At 38.5% G+C, this 19,254-nt stretch overlaps 2 protein-coding genes across 6 annotated transcripts in view; one reads left to right on the top strand and one right to left on the bottom strand.

Moving 5' to 3' along the window:
* Window positions 1-4,100, top strand: part of LOC143846546 (CBL-interacting serine/threonine-protein kinase 24-like) — a 36,650-nt gene extending 32,550 nt beyond the window's left edge. For all 5 annotated transcript variants that reach the window (XM_077355008.1, XM_077355004.1, XM_077355007.1 and 2 more), the window contains 3 exons: window positions 2,713-2,769; window positions 2,891-2,965; window positions 3,697-4,100. In XM_077355008.1, coding sequence (XP_077211123.1) covers window positions 2,713-2,769; window positions 2,891-2,965; window positions 3,697-3,792 — 228 coding nt within the window. In that variant the 3' untranslated portion in view covers window positions 3,793-4,100. The remainder of the gene's footprint in view (window positions 1-2,712; window positions 2,770-2,890; window positions 2,966-3,696) is intronic.
* An 11,912-nt stretch (window positions 4,101-16,012) lies between these two features.
* On the bottom strand, window positions 16,013-18,386 carry LOC143845384 (uncharacterized). Its single transcript, XM_077353700.1, has one exon. It carries the CDS (start codon window positions 18,140-18,142, stop codon window positions 16,475-16,477), a length of 1,668 nt encoding a protein of 555 aa, XP_077209815.1. The 5' UTR covers window positions 18,143-18,386; the 3' UTR covers window positions 16,013-16,474.
* Window positions 18,387-19,254: the final 868 nt, after the last annotated feature.

Here is a 19,254-nt window from a genome sequence, read left to right as displayed (position 1 = left end):
TTTGGATCTGGAACTCGTGTGGGGAATTCTCAGTCAAGTCGTACTACCAAAATGCTTGTCTCTTGCCCTGCACCTTCTAGAGTAGCCAAGTGTGGAGGTTCCACGCGCTCCTCAGGGTATGTCTATTCTGGTGAACGGCCATGCTTGAAAGAATACAGACAGTGGACTTTCTACTCAAGTGGGAGATGCTAATTATCGATCATTGTGCTCTCTGTATCGAGGCAAGAGAGTCAATAGATCATATATTTATGCATTGCAAGGTAGCTAAAGAGGTATGGAGCATCATTTTGGCTAGATTTGAAATTTCATGGGTGTTTCCAGCCAAACTCGAAGACTTATCGGAAGGATGGTCAATAGCTCCATGGAGAAAAAGAGGGAAGATATTATGGAATGTAGCTCTGCTAGCAATATTATGGGCGTTGTGGAAAGAGAGGAATGCACGGGTTTTCAAGGGGCATTAAAAAAGATCGCCTTTCCTCTTCAATAAAGTGATAGCCCTCAAAATCTCTTAGGTAAAGACCTTGCCTTGTTTCAGGTTTGTATCGGCATGACTTATGGTATGGGCGGAAGGAGGTCTCCAATAGTTCTGAGAAGAAACCAAAGACAGTGCAGGATTGGGAGCCTCCTAGCTCATGTTTTTTTTTTTTTTTGAAAGATGACATAATATTAATTCTCAAAATGCATTCGGGACCGGGAGTCCCAGCCTGCGACACGAGATTAACATATTTTGGCATGGCCAGGCCCAGTACCAGTAAAGAAAATAATAGAAATAACAGAGAAACGTAAGAAACCCTTTCCTTCTTCTCCTACATGCTATCTTTCTTTAAGCTCTCTAGTGTATTTCAAAAAATCTTCCAACCCTCCTAAAGATGCCTAAAACTCGGGATAGCTTGAACTATAATTCCTCCTCGAAAACCCTAAACCGCACACTTCTCAACATCCTCCACGATCTGTTGAATCATTAAATCCGGCATTTCACCAAGCAGCTCCTCTGGAATTTGCTCCAGACGACTAGGGAGTTTTCTCTCAGCAATTCTCTCATTCTTTCTTTCACCTGTCGGATACCGACGATTTTGTTGGCTTCCCAATTAAGCCTCATGTTTTTTGAAGCTAAATTTTTATGGATCTAGCCTAGGAAATCCAGAGCCATCTGGAATTGGGGGAGTTATAAGATATGACACTTGCTTAGTAAAGTGCGTATGTGTGTGTGTGGGTGCGTGCCCGCGCGCGCCGGTGTGCGTGCGTGTGTCTTCCATGTCCAAAGAGGCCCCGGTGAGGTTGACAAAGGGAAAAGATAGTCATGTATTTCATGTTGATTTTTGTCATAAAGGAATAAAAGAGGCAAAGAACTACAAGGTACAATGGATTGCAAGGAAGAGGTGCAAAAAGACAGAAAATACCTCACCTTTTCAGCGAGGATGGATACTTTCCGTCAGATGAACCTTCCTTTTCTTGAAGTCAATACTTTTGATTTTTCACCATTTTTCGACCAGGCTGCTTCAGACAGCAACTCACACTTTCAATGTGTATGAACCAGAACTAAAAGCTTGAACCTTCATTTTCTGAACCAATAACATCAATAATGGTTGTTTCAGTTATTTCTTCAGCCAGGTTTTACCCTCTCTTCCTCTTAAACCTCTAAATGTAGGCATAGGTTGAAGTGGAGCTGTGGAAACAGAATTAGAATCATAGTTGGTTTAGTCTGGTTAGAAACTTAGGAACCTTTCTGAAAATGGAAACAAATTTAGAGACCTAGCTGGAATAGAAACCAAGATAAAAGTGGGAACTCATTACAGTGTAATTTGGGCATTCATTTTGTATCAGTGTTTAAAAATGCGGATGCGGCGCGGAAACAGTCGAAGAAAAATCCTTGTCGACTCAGCGTGGACGCGGCAAAGAATGCGATTGACGTGGCTAAGTACTCGGTTGACGCAGTCATAACTCAGGAGAGTCAAAGGAGTTTTTGACTCTGCAGGGGAAAATGCGGAATATGGTGGCAAAACGCGGAAGGCGGCCAAGGGAAAGGGAGTCGACTCGGGGGAGTCCATGTTGACGATGAGGAGTTTTAAAACTATGCGGCAAACCGTGCTCCGACCTACTTTGTTTCGAAGCAGTTCACAATACGTTTGAGTGTGAACTGAACCAGGTAACCGTAGTTATTATGTAAGGAGGTACAGTCTCTACCAAGAAGGGGGAATGAAGAAGAGTTGAACTTGACCCTTATTGCTGTTATGATGATATCAGCACAATATCTTGATTGCGTCAGCATAGAAGGGTTTGTTTCTGATTTTTATTTATTTTTGGGTGGATTATATAGTTTGGTTTATTTGGAGGCTGGTTTTAGATTGGAAGTTTCTAATTTTAAGTGTAGTTAGAATATATGCTAAAATATAAGTCTTTTTTATCTTTTTGAGTCTTTACTTTAGAAAGGTTTTGGAATCATAAAAGAGCAAGTATATGGTTTATATAGGGGGTTTTTGGACTAGTTTCGTAAGCACTACAAAAATTGAAATTTATGCAAGTAGTTTTATCTCTCTCTATTCTTACAAAAATTGAAATTTAAAACTCGTATTTGTTATTCTATTTCCTTCCAAGATCCCTTCCTCTATCCCTCGCGTTTAACCTATCTCTACTTCTCAATGGTTTTTCTCTTAATGTAATTTATTGCGAGTCCGGTGATGTTTTTGTTGCTCCTTCATTGTCATTCTGCAGATGAGGTTAGAAGGAATATCCTCAAATAAGATTGGACAGCTTGCTGTTGTCGTGGAGGTGAGGTGGCTTCTTTCTCATATGCTTAGATAACTACACTCTAATCTGTTGCTGAGTCGACTGTCTTGGCTTTCAAAGAAAATGCCTTATTTACTAACAGAAGTATGAATTTTCTTGATAGATTTTTGAAGTTGCACCATCTCTTTTCATGGTAGATGTTCGCAAGGCTGCAGGAGACACTCTCGAATATCACAAGGTAAAGTTTCATTTCTCATGCTCATGAATTCCCCCCCTTGACTTTGAGTTTAGCTATGTTTTCATTGTTTTAGCTTGCACAATCATGATAAAAAGGCAACTCATCTTATTGGGCCTTCACATAGATTACACCGCCATCATCAATCTTTTTGAGGGTTGTTTTTTTTTTAAAGGCTGGTTTCACGTACGCATCCCTTAGAACATGCTGACAGTCCCATACAGTCATGTCATTGAAATTTACACAACTATCTCAAAGCACAATACTGAAGACATACTATAATACTAGAAATAAGTACTCAAATAACTCCTTTTTTTTTAACTTGTTGACTTTATTTATGTAAGAGTAGGCATTGTTGCATATCTGTCATGGGCCCATCTTGCTCCCAAGGACCATGCCTTTTTCATTAAATTGCAACATTACCTTCGAAGAAATAATAAGGAAAAAAGAAAGCCAAGAACAAGGAACAAGATAAGGTTTTCACCCTTAAGGCCCAGTTCATTTTAGATTTTAGAAAACCGACTGTGAGTCCAAAACAGATTTTGGACTCAAAATCAAGTGTAATTTTGAGTCCTATAATCGGTATTGGACTCACAATTGATTGTCAAAATCTAAAACGAACAGGACCTTAGTATTGGCAATGTATGCCCACCACACATTCCCACCAGTGATTTTCAAAAAATGGAATGGTCCTTGTTACATAGCTGACCATTTGCAGTTGTGACTTATGGCAGTTCTACAAGATTCTCTGCAGCAAACTTAAGCATATCATCTGGAAATCGAGTGAGGGAACTCCAAAATCCGGTCTGCTTAGAACAATGAGTTGCTGATCTGGGTTGTCTGGATGTAATGCAATTCTGAAAGTGTTTTGGCAGAACTCAGCCCACCATCTATCATTTGAAATGCAGTTTCAGCTCGAATTGGCTAGTGCTGATGATCATTCTGTTATTTTTGTATATTGAAATATCCCTCTATTTCATTGTATCGTCCCGTTCCCGTTATCTGTCTCAGTTGAATGTTGGATGAAATATCGACAGACACCATATATTGGCTGAGTGACCTTTTCTGTATGTATCTTTCATCTGTCACTTATCATCATATTCTTTTTAAATATGCAATTTCAGAAATTACTTGTGAAGGAATGATGCTTTTGAATTAAAATTTTATTCTTCTATGTTTCAATAAATACATATTGTTAATGAATTCAGATGTATTCTGAAGATTTAAGTTTTGCGTGAGGAACAGAAGGTTGCGTCTCGTTTTCCAGATCTTAATCTTATCAGAGCTCGCCGGGAAGTACTTGGTACTGCTAGAGGAACAATACCTAACCCCAAGGCTGATTCAGAAGCTTTTCGAACTATTCGAATTGTTTGACTGATGGATAAGGGAGTTCAAACCCATTGTCTTTTAACCTAACAATCACTGCTAGGATTTGGTCCTAACAACCTTCGATCCCACATGCGAAAAGTGTGCATGATTCATTTGGTGGACCGCATCATGCACACTTGTGAAAATTCATTGTCAATATGTATTTATTGAGGACTCATTGAATTCTCAATGATCCTGATCACCAAACGCGTGTCATACATTTAAGCCCTGTTTGTTTTGGAAGAGCCTTAATTCCAAGAAATTCAAACAACATCAGGAAGAGCACAGTTGGAGTTTTGTGAACAAATCAGAACTGTGTTGAGATTCCAGTTTCAAGCATGGAATTCCTGCTGCAATTTTGGTTCATAGGAAGTTTCAATCAACATGTACAAGGATCTTATACGAACGTGCAATGTATGGAGAATTTTTTGCAGAGATTCAGTGAAATTCAGCACATCAGGAAGGTAGAAAACAAAGAATAATGGCAGAAACTAAATCCCTTCTTTGCTGCAACTTTCTGAAGCAACACAAATTTCCATATCTGTTTATATCTAAACTGTTTTTTTTTACTCTATTTTACATCTAAGATCTACAAATGCTGAGCTCTGATACCACTTTGATGCAGTAGATTTGCACAAATTTTTCATGATTTTCAGCAGCTTTGCATAAGCTAAAATTTCAGGGTAGATTTGGCATTTTATTAGCTGGGATTTTCTACACTAAATTGGCTTTTTACTGCTCTAAAATGCCAATTTAGAGAGAGAGAGAGAGAGAGAGAGAGAGAGAGAGAGAGAGAGAGAGAGGTTGTCATGTCTGCAATTTAGCAATAAAAAACCGTGTATTTGTTATTTTCACGAGCCAAAAAACCAATTTAGAGCGATTAACATAAAGAGGAAAGTGTTTCTAGTCCGGTCAACTAGAGATCATTCTCTAGTCCGCCACCCAAAAACACATGGGTCCCACATATTTGGGTGATCTAAAGCATTCATTTGATAGGCCTCATCATAGATAGGATGTCCACAAAAATTCAGCTTCATAGGATCTTCTTAACCCTTCGATTTGTGGAGTTAAAAAATGGACAGATTTGGGTGATGCAAAGCCGTCCATTTTAAGCTCCACAAATCATAGGGTTGGGATGATCCTATGAAGCTAATTTCTTGTGGACACCATCTTTATGTCAGGGCCCATCAAATGAATGCTTTGCATCACCCAAATATGTGGGACCCATGTGTTTTTGGGTGGCGGACTAGAGAATGATCTCTAGTCGGCCGGACTAGAAACACTTTCCTCTAGGGTGGTGGACTAGAGAATGATCTCTAGTCCGGCCGACTAGAGATCATTCTCTAGTCCGCCACCCAAAAACACATAGGTCCCAATTATTTGGGTGATCTAAAGCATTCATTTGATAGGCCTCATCATAGATAAAAAGTCAATTTAGAGTGGAAAATTTACTTCATTTGATTTAGTACGTAGGATCATTCTATGGAGATGATTTTTGGGAAAAGGCCCATTCATGTAATGAGTCCAAAAAATGAACAGTTTGGATTTTTGAACAAGGTAGGCCCCACTAAATTTTCTTATCTAAATTGGCTCTTCTCTACTCTAAATTCTCTTTTCCTCTCTAAATTTTATATTTTTCCACTCTAAATTAGTTCTTTGGGAGTGGAAAAGAGCCAGTTTAGAAATTAAAAAAAAAGCCAACTCAGAGAGGAAAATGTCTAATTTACAGAGGATTGGAGCAAAATTAAAGAGGATAGTAACCAATTTAGAGTGGAGAATAGCTAATTTAGAGAGCCAATTTAAAGTGCAAAAGTGGTGATGAAAAAGAGCCTATTTGGAGTGGAAAAGAGCTAATTTAGAGAGGAAGATCATCAATTTAGAGAAGAAAAGAGCCAATTTAGAGAGGAAATGAGCCGATTTAGATAGGAAATAAGACAACTTAGAGTGAAAAAGAATTAATTTAGAGAGAAAAAGAGCAAATTTAGAGAGGATAATGAGTGGAAAAGAGCCAACATAGAGAGGAAAATAGCCAACTTGGGGAGGAAAATAAATAATTTAGATAGTAAATGGCCAATTGAGAGTGCGAAAGAGTGACTTTAGAGAAAGGACAACAGCCAACTTATAGTGGAGAGAGCTAATTTAGAGTGAAGAGAGTATTTAGAGTACAAAAGAGCTAATTTAGAGAGAGAGAGCCAATTTAGAGAGAAAACAAGCCAACTTAGAGTGGAAAAGAACTAATTTGGAGAGGCGGAGGGCTAATTTAGAGAGAAAAAGGGCCAAATGAGAGTGGAAAATAGCCAATTTAGAGAGGGAAAGAGCCAACTGAAAAAAATTAATTTAGAGAAGAAAATGGGCTAATTTAGAGAGGAAAATGGCCAATTGGGAGTGGGGAGGAGTGAACCTAGAGAGTCAACATAGAAAGGGAAATGGCTAATATAGAGTGAAAAGAGCCTATTTAGAGTAGGAGTGTGCTAAATTAAAGAGGAGAAGAGCCAATTAGAGAATGAACGAGTCAATTTAGAGTGGAAATGAACCAATTTAGAGTAGGGCTGTGCTAAATTAAAGAGGAAAAGAGCCAATTTAGAGTGGAAAAAGAACCAATTTAGAGAGGAAAATGACCAACTTATAGTTGAAATGAGCCAACTTAAAAATTAAAATAAAAAAAGAGACTATTTACAGTGTAAAAGAGCCACGTTAAAGCAAAGTGTCATTTTAGAGAGAGAAAGCCAACTTAAAGAGCAAAAGTGCTAAATTAGATAAGGAAAAAACTAATTTAGAGAGAAAAGGATCCAATTTAGAAAAGAAAAAGGCCAATATAGAGTAGAATATAGACTACATAGAGTAGAAAAGAGCCAATTTAGAGAAGAAAAGAGGCAATTTAAAGAGGAGAAGAACCAATTTAGAGAGAGAGAGAGAGAGAATCAAATTAGAGAGAGAAAGGGCCAATTCATAGTGAAAATAACCTATTTAGAGTTGAAAAGGAACAAATTAAGAATGGAAAAGAGTAACTTATAGAGAAAAAGGAACTAATAAAGGGTGAAAAGAGCCAATTTAGAGAACTAATTTAAAAAGGAAATGAGACAACTTAGAGTGGAAAATAGATTAGTTAAGCATAAAAAATAGCCATTTCAAAAAGAAAAAGAGCCAATTTAACAAAACAAAGAGCTAATTTAGAATAAAAAAGAGCATATTTAGGTACAAAAGAGTAAATTTAGAGAGCAAAAGAACCAATTTAAATTGGAAAAGAATAAATTTTTAGAAGCCATGGCCACTGTTTCTTCTAATAGAATATGAATACTTCCCTATTTAGAAGCCATGCTCTTCATATTGCAGCCAACCCGGTGTTTCAGGAATGAACTAAAGATAGAATTGGATTTCCATTTTGTTCATGAGAAAATTCAAAATGGTCTACTTTGACCGAGTTTCATTCTGTTCACTTGTTTTCCCAGGAAAGGAAAAGAAAAGGTTTCCCGGGAATCTGACGTGGCATTAGGAAAAGAAATCCAGGGGAAAAGGTTTCCCGTGCCTGTTCACTTGCGCAGGAACTGTGCAATAAAAGGTTTCCCGAGAAACTGCTTGCCCACCTATTTTCACTGGTTTTCTTAGGAAAGCAAATCCCACCAAAATAAAGGGAAAAAGAATATCACACTTGTGAGAAAAGACTCATTTCCACATATTTTTCCCAATTTCCATGTCAGATGTGACATTTTCCACCTAGGCTCCTTCAAAATCCCGTGAAGACAAGTGAACATGTGAATTTTAGCTTTCTCGGAAAAAAAATGGGATGTTTTCCCGGGATTTGGTCTCCCGGGAGCGCGAGTGAACAGAGCCAAGTTCAAAACTACAATTGGCAAATGTTTTCACCAAGGCACTAGGCAAATACCATTTCCATTCCTTAATCCGCGAGTTGGACATGGTCTATCAACATGCTCCAACTAGAGCAGGAATGATTCAAGTAAATCTTCTCCATAGTCAACAGTAGGAACCACTTAGATTGAAGTAAACCTTAATCTTGGGTAACCTGTCCTAGCTTTATGGAGTAAATATTATATTCCTTTATTTGTCATGATTAATTATTGGCAATATTCTCCTTGATTTGTGAAGAAGATTTGCATGCCTTTTCATGGAATGATATACGGCGAAGATACAAGATTTGTGTATGCCTTTACATGGAATGATTTTCCGAGTGGATATTTTGTAAGTATTTATATGGAGTTAGGGACGATTGATGAACATCCAAAAGATTAATGAAGTTAAAACGAAATTTCTCTCATTCCTTTGAATTGTTTTCTCTAGTTTAACATTACAGACATCAATCAAGGTTGAAAGAGCCTATTACCACATCTGCATTTCCATGAAAGAAGAAAATAGGTTTCATCTTCTTTTTGTGCTGATGCTGCAGAGCCCTTTCTCTGGTGTTGAGGAATTACCAATGTAGCAATGCAAGGCCTGCAACTAAAGCACTTGTTTATACAAAGAGGAGGACTTGAACCCAACATATGTTTCCTTTGGTTTAAGCTCTCATCAGAGTTAAAAGAAACCAACCCAACTGCAAAAGAACAAACACAGGCAAAACCAACAGTAAGATCAGAGAGAAGAAGAGCTACTATATAGGAAACAATTTTCAAATAGTAGTAGTGTTGCCCACATGGGATCTGCTCTTATGAATGATGGGAAGTTTTGTACTAGAGAATGAGGGCTTTTACCTGGTTTGGAGGGTAGAAATGTGAAGGCAAATATGAAAGTTACCACTGTAATTCTAAGCCCATTTGGATAATTTCTTGATAAAGCCATATAGTTCTATCTTTAGATTTTGTTTTGCTAGGATTGAGGAAGAAGAGAAGTATACTTGAATTAAAAAGGATAGGGTGTCTCAGAAGAAACAGATTTGATGGGAGGTATGGAGACAGTGGTGGGGTTTGTGGCCTGTAAAAGGAAAGTATTTCGGGTACAGTTTCCTGCTTGCGTATTAAATGAGTCTAAGATGTTGAAAGGGACCCAATAGAAAAATATATTTATGGAAACTGCTATTTCGACTGCTGATTTTTTGCGAACTACTGATGACTTTTGGTGTTTGCAAAGCTGACTCGTACGAGTAACACAGTCTTAACTGTAGTTTCGCCAACCGAGGCTTTGAAGAAGAGGAGATATGTTCTTTGAGATATTTCTCTGTTTATATTGTCAGTGGGGCCTGCCTGTTTGGATGATCTAAACCATTGATTTAGCGGTCTCCATTATAGATGGATCGTCCCTCAAAAATCTTCTCCATAGGTTAATCCTTACCCTCCAATATATTGGGTGTAAAATGGACACCTAAGGATGTTAAAAAATGACACTTTTAAATAGGGCTGCAAGTCGAGCCGGGTTTTACCCGACCCGCATCGACCCGACCCGAAAATAGCCTGAGTTGGGTTCAGGTTTCATGGGTTTCGGGTCGAGCCGGGTTTGAAGGGGCCCAACCCGAGTTACATAAGTTATAGTATGTACTTTTTTTTTCTATTGTTAGTTAAAAGTTAAAAGTGAAAACCCACGCACCCACTGTTATAGTATGTGAGTGTAATTTCTGCTTCTATGAGTTGAGTTGATTCAAGTGTTTGATTCATCATTTTTTTATTGTAATTACAGCATTGTTTGATTCAAGTGTAATGTGAGTGTAATTACATCATTGTTTGATTCAAGTGCAATGTGAGTGTAATTCTTGCTTCTATGAGTTGAGTTGCCTTGCCAAACAAGAGTTTTCCTTAAAAAATTTCGTCAACGTGAAAAAACCTGACCCGACCCGACCCAAGATTTATCATGGGTAGGGCCGGGTTTGGGAATCGTGGGTTTTCCGAAGAAAAAAAAACCCAACCCGCCCGACCCGAGTTGCAGCCCTACTTTTAAACCTAGAGTTAGGATCAAACTAGGGAGAATTTTTTTTCCTTTTGCGTTTTGTTTTGTTTTCTTTTTTATTTATTTATTTATCTTTTCTTTTTTTTTTGTGGGGTGGGGGTCGGGGGGATCACGCACCTACGGACGAGGGGTAACAAACGAAGGCTTGGATCATCTAAACAGGTGAACCCTACTGTACCATTTCTTGGGCAAGGGCAAGTATTTACTCTGATCTATGTGCCCAATTGGTTTGTTTAGTGGGACAATCGTCATTAAAGCAACCTTGTATTTTGTTTTCCCGGGTTTTAATGATATCACTCAATTAAAAAAAAAAACGAAGATACAACAGGCAACATTACATGTGGTGCTTGTCTGTAGTCTAATTATTTCAACATGTTAACTCCATGCTTATGATGTTGCTCTTTATCAAGATGCTTATATTTATAGGCATTGTCTAAAAGTATGTCTTGCTATTGTGCACAAACTTGTGATCAAAGTATTAAATTTGATCAGTTGCCTATATCTGTTGACATCAGTGTGGTATTTATCTTATCCACATTCCAATTGTAGGTTTATAATGATACTCTAAAATCCCATTTAAAATGTTTAGATATCCGGTTTTAAAGTTTGAATTTTAAGTGCTCTCGTAAATCAGGTTTACTTTTCTCTTTTTCATTTTTTTTTCCCATTTGTATCAATTGTTAACCAAAGTTTTCTAGAGGAATGTGATTATTTGAAGGGAATTTAAGATGACTTTGTGAAATGCCCAAGGTTTTTTTTTTTTTTTTTTTTTTAGGTTGACAATTTATTGAATAATGGTTGGGATCTCTGCCGCCTAGGCGCTGGGCGTAGAAAAAACGCATCGCCCATGCCCTGGGCGTTTAAAAAAGCGGTCTCACCGCCTGGGCGTTATTAGGCGGCCGTCTAGGCGCGATGAGGCAGCACCTGGGCGGGACGGGTTTGAAGACTTAGATGAAGATAGAGTCTTGGTCTTGGAGGGAGAGGACAATGATTGGTGAAGATTGAAGAAGTGCTTAGAATTTAATCTTTTTTTTTTGTCATGGATTTGTGTTGTATTGTTAAATACTTAAATTATTAAATACTTTATGCTGAATTTCTTATTATGTTTTTGACTTTTTATTATTATTTAATGTTTAGTTCTTATGCATAAAATGGTATGGATTGTTATGTATTCAAGTATTTATATTTTATATAAAAAATGCAAGATATTATGAAAATATATTAATATCTAAAAAAAAAGAGTCTCAAAACACCTGGGCGTTGGGAGGTCAGTCAGCTGCCAAGCTCTGCCCAACACTTTTTAGAACACTTTAGGATTTTAGCCCCTTTGTTTTGTTTTTTGTCTTTTAAAGGTGGCAAACGGGGCGTGCCGGGCCGCGGCACGAAGTTGCAGGCCGTGCTGGGCCTGGTTGGGTGGCCCGCGAGCCCGGATGCCCCCTTTAAAAAATGTGTGTTTTTTTAAAAAAAAACCTTAGAATACCCCCCAAAAGGTGTTTCAAACTGCTAGTTTGGAGGTATTCTCGTCCAAAACTTATATATTTCTTAAAGCCTCGAAAATACCCCCTCCAACAATTTTATTACAAGTTTATTTTAGTACTTATGTTTCTCATCCTTTGACACATGGCACAGTTGATTGCATAGTTTTTTTTATCCAAAAGTGATTAGTATTTTCGTATAGCAACCCTATTAAAAAAAATTATAAAGATGGGAGGTCTCGAAGAAAAATTTATTCAAAATTAAGGTATTCATTCTGAGTTGGTTGCCCCACGACTGCCACGTTGAAATTGTGGGCCTATGAATAGATTGAATTGAAGAGAATGGTAATGTGAAATTACCATGTGAACCCATCGTGATTATAATATTGGTTCATTGGTGTCTACACCTACCTTAGTTAAGATATGGATGGGTTAGTGTAAACCTATCACATTAGATTAAAATAATTATTAGATAATCACTTTACCATTAGATAATTACTAAAAAAGGGACACACACACACATATATAGAGAGAGAGAGCTTAAAATACAATGGGCCCACATTGTTTTGGTGATCCAAACCATTCATTTGATTGGCCCTCACATAGATAGGGTGTCCACCAAAAATCAGCTCCATAGGATCTCCCAACCCTTCAAACTGTGGAGGCAAAAATGGACAAATTTGTGAAGGTTTTTACACGTTCATTTTTTCCTCCACAAATCGTAGGGTTGGGATGATCCTATGGAGCTGATTTTTGGTGGACACCCTATCTATGTGAGGGCCAATCAAATGAATTATTTGGATCACCAAAACAATGTGGGCCCATTGTATTTTAAGCCGGCGGTGTAGCTAAGTTAGTTACACCGGCGGTGTAGCTTCACTTTCCTCATATATCTATATAAATAACATTTCCTACACACTTGTGTAGGTAAGTTACCTACACACTAGCCTAAAATACAGTGGGGGCCCACATTGTTTGGGTGATCCAAACCATTCATTTGAATGGTCCTCACATAGATAGGGTGTTCACAAAAAATCAGATCCATAGGATCATCCCAACCATTCAAATTATGGAGGCAAAAAATGGACTAATTTGTGAAGGTTTATACACGTCCATTTTACCTCCACAAATCGTAGGGCTAGGATGATCCTATGGATCTGATTTTTTGTGGACACCCTATCTATGTGAGGACCATTCAAATGAATGGTTTGGATCACCCAAACAATGTGGGCCCTCACTGTATTTTAAGCTAGTGTGTAGGTAACTTACCTACACAAGTGTGTAGGAAATGTTTTCTCATATATATATATATATATATATATATATATATATATATATATATATATATATATATATATATAAGGAGCTGATATTTTCGCTCCACTTATTGACTAATCCACTCCAACTTGAAGTGGATTGGTCTAAAAGTGGAGTGGAAATATCCAAAGCATAGGGGAGTTGATATTTCCGCTCCCCTTTTAGACCAATCCACTCCAACTTGGAGTGGATTGGTCTAAAAGGGGAGCGGAAATATCAATTCCCTATATATATAGAGCAAAGTGTTGGTGAGCTTAAGCTCACCAAACTTATGATGAGCTTAAGCACCCAATCACATTAGGGCCTACTTTGTTAGGATGATCCAAAGCATTCATTTGAAAGGCCCTTACATAGATGGGGTGTGTACCAAAAATCAGCACCATAGGATCATCCTAACCCATCTATTTGTGGAGGTCAAAATGGACAGACATTATTTGTCCACAAATCGGCCATTTTTGTCCTCCACAAATGGAGGGGTTAGGATGATCCTATGGAGCTGATTTTTGGTACACACTCTATCTATGATAGGGCCTTACAAATGAATGGTTTGGATCACCACTGAAAATGTGGGACCCATGTGATTGGGGCGCTTAAGCTCACCATAAGTTTGGTGAGCTTAAGCTCACCAACAGTTTCATCATATATATATATATATATATATATATATATATATAGAGAAAAGGGTTCCTAAGGGTGCCCTCATATAGCTTATATGAGGTGGCTCTTTAAAAACATAGGGGCCCCACATTGTTAGGATGATCCGAAGCATTCATTTGAAAGGCCACATCATAGATATGGTGTGTACAAAAAATCAGCTCCATTGGATCATCCTAACCCCTCCAAAAGTGGGGGCAAAAATGGATAGACACATTTTGTCCACAAATCTGCCCATTTTTGCCCCAACTTTTGGAGGGGTTAGGATGATCCAATGGAGCTGATTTTTTGTACACACCCTATCTATGATGTGGCCTTTCAAATGAATGCTTCAGATCATCCTAACAATGTGGGGCCCCTATGTTTTTAAAGAGCCACCGCAGCTAAGCTTAGCTGAGGGCACCCGCAGGAACTGCAAGCTCATATATATATATATATATATATATATATATATATGATGAAACTGTTGGTGAGCTTAAGCTCACCAAACTTATGGTGAGCTAGCTTGCCCAATCACATGGGTCCCACATTTTGGGGAGTGATCCAAACCATTCATTTGCAAGGCCTTATCAGAGATAGGGGGTGTACCAAAAATCAGCTCCATAGGATCATCCTAACCCCTCCATTTGTGGAGGACAAATATGGGGCAGATTTGTGTCTGTCCATTTTTGTCCTCCACAAATGGAGGGGTTAGGATGATCCTATGGAGCTGATTTTTGGTACACTCCCCATCTATGTAAGGGACTTTCAAATGAATGGTTTGGATCATCCTAACAAAGTGGGCCCCCATGTGATTGGGCAAGCTAGCTCATCATAACTTTGGTGAGCTTAAGCTCACCAACAGTTTGCTCATATATATATATATATATATATATATATATATATATATATATATATATATATATATATATATATATATCACTTTCGCATATAAAACTCATAAGTTTACACGATATACATGTAATATGGTGTAAGCCCGTATAGTAAAGTATTTTTCAAAAAGTATAAGGCTTACCCCATATGATGATCCAAGACATCCATTTGATGGGCCGCATTTTTACCACAAAAATCATTTTCATTGGATGACCCAAACCCTCAGATCTATAGAGGTTTCCATAGTATGCAGTTCCACTATAGATTGTAAGGCTAGGATCCAAGATTTTATTTTAATTTTTTGGATATTTAAGTCCTTTGGTTGAAAAATATGATTGAACGGCCCGGCCCGGCACGGCACGGCGGGCTGTGGGCTGTGCCGTGCTCGCCTTGGAGAAAATCGGCCTGGCACGGCCCGGCCCGTGAACCCTTCCGTGCCGTGCCATGCCCGGCCCGCGGACCCTTCCGGGTCTGATTTTTCCTTGCCGTGCCGGCCCAGCACGGCCCGTTTGCCACCTTGATACTCACCTACCGACGAGGGGTAACAAACGAAGGCTTGGATCATCTAAAGAGGTGAACCCTACCGTACCATTTCTTGGGCAAGGGCAAGTATTTACTCTGATCTATCTACCCAATTGGTTTGTTTAGTGGGACAATCGTCATTAAAGCAAACCTTTGTATTTTGTTTTCCCGGGTTTTAATGATATCACTAAATTAAAAACAAACGAAGATACAAGGCAATATTACATGTGGTGCTTGTCTGTAGTCTAATTGTTTCAACATGTTAACTCCATGCTTATGATGTTGCTCTTTATCAAGATGCTTATATTTATAGGCATTGTCTAAAAGTATGTCTTGCTATTTTGCACAAACTTGTGCTTATAACTGAACAGTGTTTGCCCTAAATCCTAATCTTTAAGATCTACCGACATCACTAAAGTATTAAATTTGATCACTTGCCTATATCTGTTGACATCACTCTGTGGTATTTAACTTATCAACATTCCAATTGTAGGTTTATTGTGATCCTCTAACATCTCATTTAAAATGTTTGGATATCCGGTTTTAAAGTTTGAATTTTCAGTGCTCTCATAAATCAGGTTTACTTCTTTTTTTTCTTTTCTTTTTTCCATCTATTTCAGAAAAAGTCAACCAAAATTTTCTAGAGGGAAACTCATAATGTGATTATTTGAAGGAAATTTAAGATGACTTTGTGAAATGCCCAAGGTTTTAAATTTCGGTTTCGGTTTCGGTCAGCACAGAAAAGGAAACATTGCAGTTTCAGTGGAAACTTTGGGATGACAAGAATATGCAAATGATGACATTTTACGATGAGACTTTGGGAAATGCAAGAATAAGCACAGATACATACTTAGAAACCAACACATAAGAAAGAAAGTCATTCATAGTGGCTAAATCAAATTCAACACCTACTGACATGTCTTGGTATGGCGATCTGACATCCTAGGCATAAGGTATGGTTACTTTGCTGTGCAATTCAATGATGTTACCAGCCAAATATCATTATCCACATTAATGAAATGAAATGAAAATCATAACATCTTTTCATTTTTTTGGTCGTTTCGACCATTTCAGCTGAATTTCAGGAATTTTACTCGAAATTCGAATTCCAGTCAAAATTTTGTGAATTTCGACGGAAATAATGACAGAGAAGGAATTCATGTAGATTTTGTTTCGATGGGGATGGAAACTAAAACAATTCAGTCATTTCAGGGAAATTTTGGGAAAATTTAAAAGCATGGAAATGCCTTTGATCTTAGATGACACATACCCCGCCTCAAATTGCAGAAACTCGATCGCCTTTGCAACAAACTCCGATTGATGGATTCCTTGAGGAATGATCTTGGCATCACTTTGCTATTGAAGCTGAGTATCACTTTGTGATCAATGCTTTGGATATGTAAAATAAATACTACGAGTCCAAGTTTATCTCTTCCCCATTTGATCTTGAATTATATTTATTCCCTTTCTTGGCCTGAATCCTGGCATTCTTTGCGGAGGAGGATGGTGAGCTCATTAGTTCTGATAGCTCCTGGATTGAGCAAGAAGTGCTCTGCTGCATCTTATCTGAAAGTATATGTATCTTTTCCCTTAATCCTAACCGAAGGAGACGGTCCCTCAACAAGTCACATGTACAAGAATAAGGGGGTATCCCTTCATCAATCATCATCTCAAAGTATCTACAAACATCCTCAATTCTACCCCTCTTCTTACAAAGACCATGGATCATAACAGCATAAGTTGTGACAGAAGGATAAAACCCCATCTCCCCCATACCATCCCAAACTTCCATTGCCCGATCGATTCGTCCAACATCGATCAGCATTTTCAGAAGCATGTTATAAGTATGCCGATCGGGCAAACAAGAACCCTTTTTCATCCTGCGAAGAAGCCTAAGAGCTTGATTGACCTCGCGAAGATTGCAATGAGCAGCCAAAATGGCATTGTAACACCATATATCTGGACCCACCCCTCTCTCAGTCATTTCATCGAGCAGTAGGTAGGCATCATCAACCTTTTCATTCTTACAAAACAACTTGATCACACAATTGTAAGTGAACACATTCAGCACCAACCCATACCTTCTCACCCTATCAAGTATCCTCACGGCCGAATGAACATCATTCGCCTCACAAGACGCACGAATAAACGTAGCATAAGTACACGCATTCGGCTCGAGGCCGCGAGATTTCATTTCTCTAAACAGCTTATAAGCCTCATCACTCTTTCCCCCTTGGCATAAAGAGGTCAACAGAGTATTATAAGCAACAACATCAATAGTGCAATCTCGTTCAAGCATTTCATCAAACAGTTTCATTGCTTCTAAAGAGTTCCCACAATCACCCCATCCTTTCATTAAAATGCTATAAGTTTTCGCCCCAATTGGGAAATCAACCTTCACTTTATCAAAGAATTCCTGCGCGTGGGTCACGAGATTATTTTTACAGAGAAAAGAGAGCAACTTATCAAGATCATCAACACTAGGTTCAATACCAAAATCACCCATCTTCTCAAAAGCCTTGATGACATCCATTGGTAAATTTGCTCTAGAGTAAGCTCGAAAGATAACCCAGAAAATTTCGGGCCTGATATCAAAACCCCCATTTTTCATCTCAGAAAGAAAGTCCCAAATCAGAGGGAATTGCTTGCACTTTCCCAAGATATCAACGAGGATGTGATAGCTCTCTCTGCTGGGAATGAAATTGGGCAATTTGTGGGCCCAGATGAAAAATCTGTGTGCAGAGAGACCGAGGTTTCGACACCTTTTCAAGACCTGTTCGACCAAATTGGGAGCGATATGTGAAGAGAAAGGATTGAGGGCGGATTCAATGTCGTGATGGGGACTACGAAAATCGCTAAGAACTCTACAGAGGTCGTTCACATGCTCTGATAGTGGTAGAGGGGAGGGATCAGATAGGATTGTTTGAGAGAAAAACCTTGCAAACTTAAAAGCTTTCACCTTATTGAGGGCAAAACCATCTGGGTTTTGTGGGATGAGAGAGAAGACATGAAGGGGGAGAGGTTGTTGAAGGAGCTTAAGAAGGTTTCTCCTTTGGGAGAAGAGCCTTCTAAAGGCCATTTGTGTGAAAGAGGGAGAGGGAACAATAAAACTAACGGTGGGAGTGGGTTAAGATCAATAGGAAAAGGAAGATACACAACGTTTTACATCCTCAGCTTAAAATTTTGAAAAGATGGATTAGTGGCACAAAGAGGTTTAAGAGGTTTAGAACACTTCCATTAATCGAATGTTTGGACAACAGTTAGTGAGCAGTTGAACGAAATGCGAATAAATTGATTGTAAGAAATTGAACGGTTATAGACAGTTGATCAACAACCATCAAGATCACACAGCATATAAATAGGGGGGAAGAAGAATTTCAAGGGAACTCTGAAATTCGGCAGTGGAAATCGATGCACGCGGCGGAAGTAAGATTGCACTAGAAACAAAAACTTTCGTTTCCACCAACCGAATCAAGATCCTAGTTACTAGATGAATCTATGGTGATGAATTGAAATGTGTAAGGATAAAAACATACCAATTGATTGACAGTTACTGCCAATCATTGCTTGATCTACTCTCCACCAGGTGACCAGCGTTTCTCAAGCTCGAACCGCTCCGCAAGTTAAAGTGATGGCTGATTTGATGGAGGAAGAAGAGATGTTCTTTGATGAGATCTAATCCCAGCACAAAACTGAAATCAATGAGGCTAATTGTTCCTCCAAGGAACTAGAACAAACTCGAAAAGACAGGAAAGCTATGGAGAAATTAAATTTAAGCATGAATCGACCAATAGGATTCAACTTAATTCTCAACAAATAGTATTTAAGTATTAATTAAGCACATATTAATTAATATATGTCCCTACCATAATATGGTGTATCTCTTCTAATAACATGTCTCCGCACCCTATGTATGGTGCACCTCCTCATTGTAACTCATACAGTGGATCCAATCCATTCCACACGTACTATCAAATCTGAAACTCGGATTGTCCAACAATCCATAAGTTCCCAGCGAGTTGTGAGTGGGATTATTGCAGGGATCCAATGGTTATTCCTGCGAAGCCCTCGACAAGCCCCACTGCGATCTCACGTAATATAGTTGAACTACGATTGCATTAGGCAAGTGGCTCCCACCAGAATATTAACATTACCCTGAAGAAGACCATTAAAGCAACTACCCCAGCACTT

Source organism: Tasmannia lanceolata, unplaced genomic scaffold (assembly GCF_043159265.1).
Source record: "Tasmannia lanceolata isolate RefF3 unplaced genomic scaffold, GAP_Taslan_0.1 ptg000015l, whole genome shotgun sequence".
Taxonomy (NCBI): domain Eukaryota; kingdom Viridiplantae; phylum Streptophyta; class Magnoliopsida; order Canellales; family Winteraceae; genus Tasmannia; species Tasmannia lanceolata.
This window is presented reverse-complemented; position numbering and strand designations above follow the sequence as displayed.

Coding starts and splice junctions, on each gene's coding strand:
- LOC143845384 (XM_077353700.1), bottom strand. CDS start 18,142: ATGGCCTTTAGAAGGCTCTTCTCCCAAAGGAGAAACCTTCTTAAGCTC.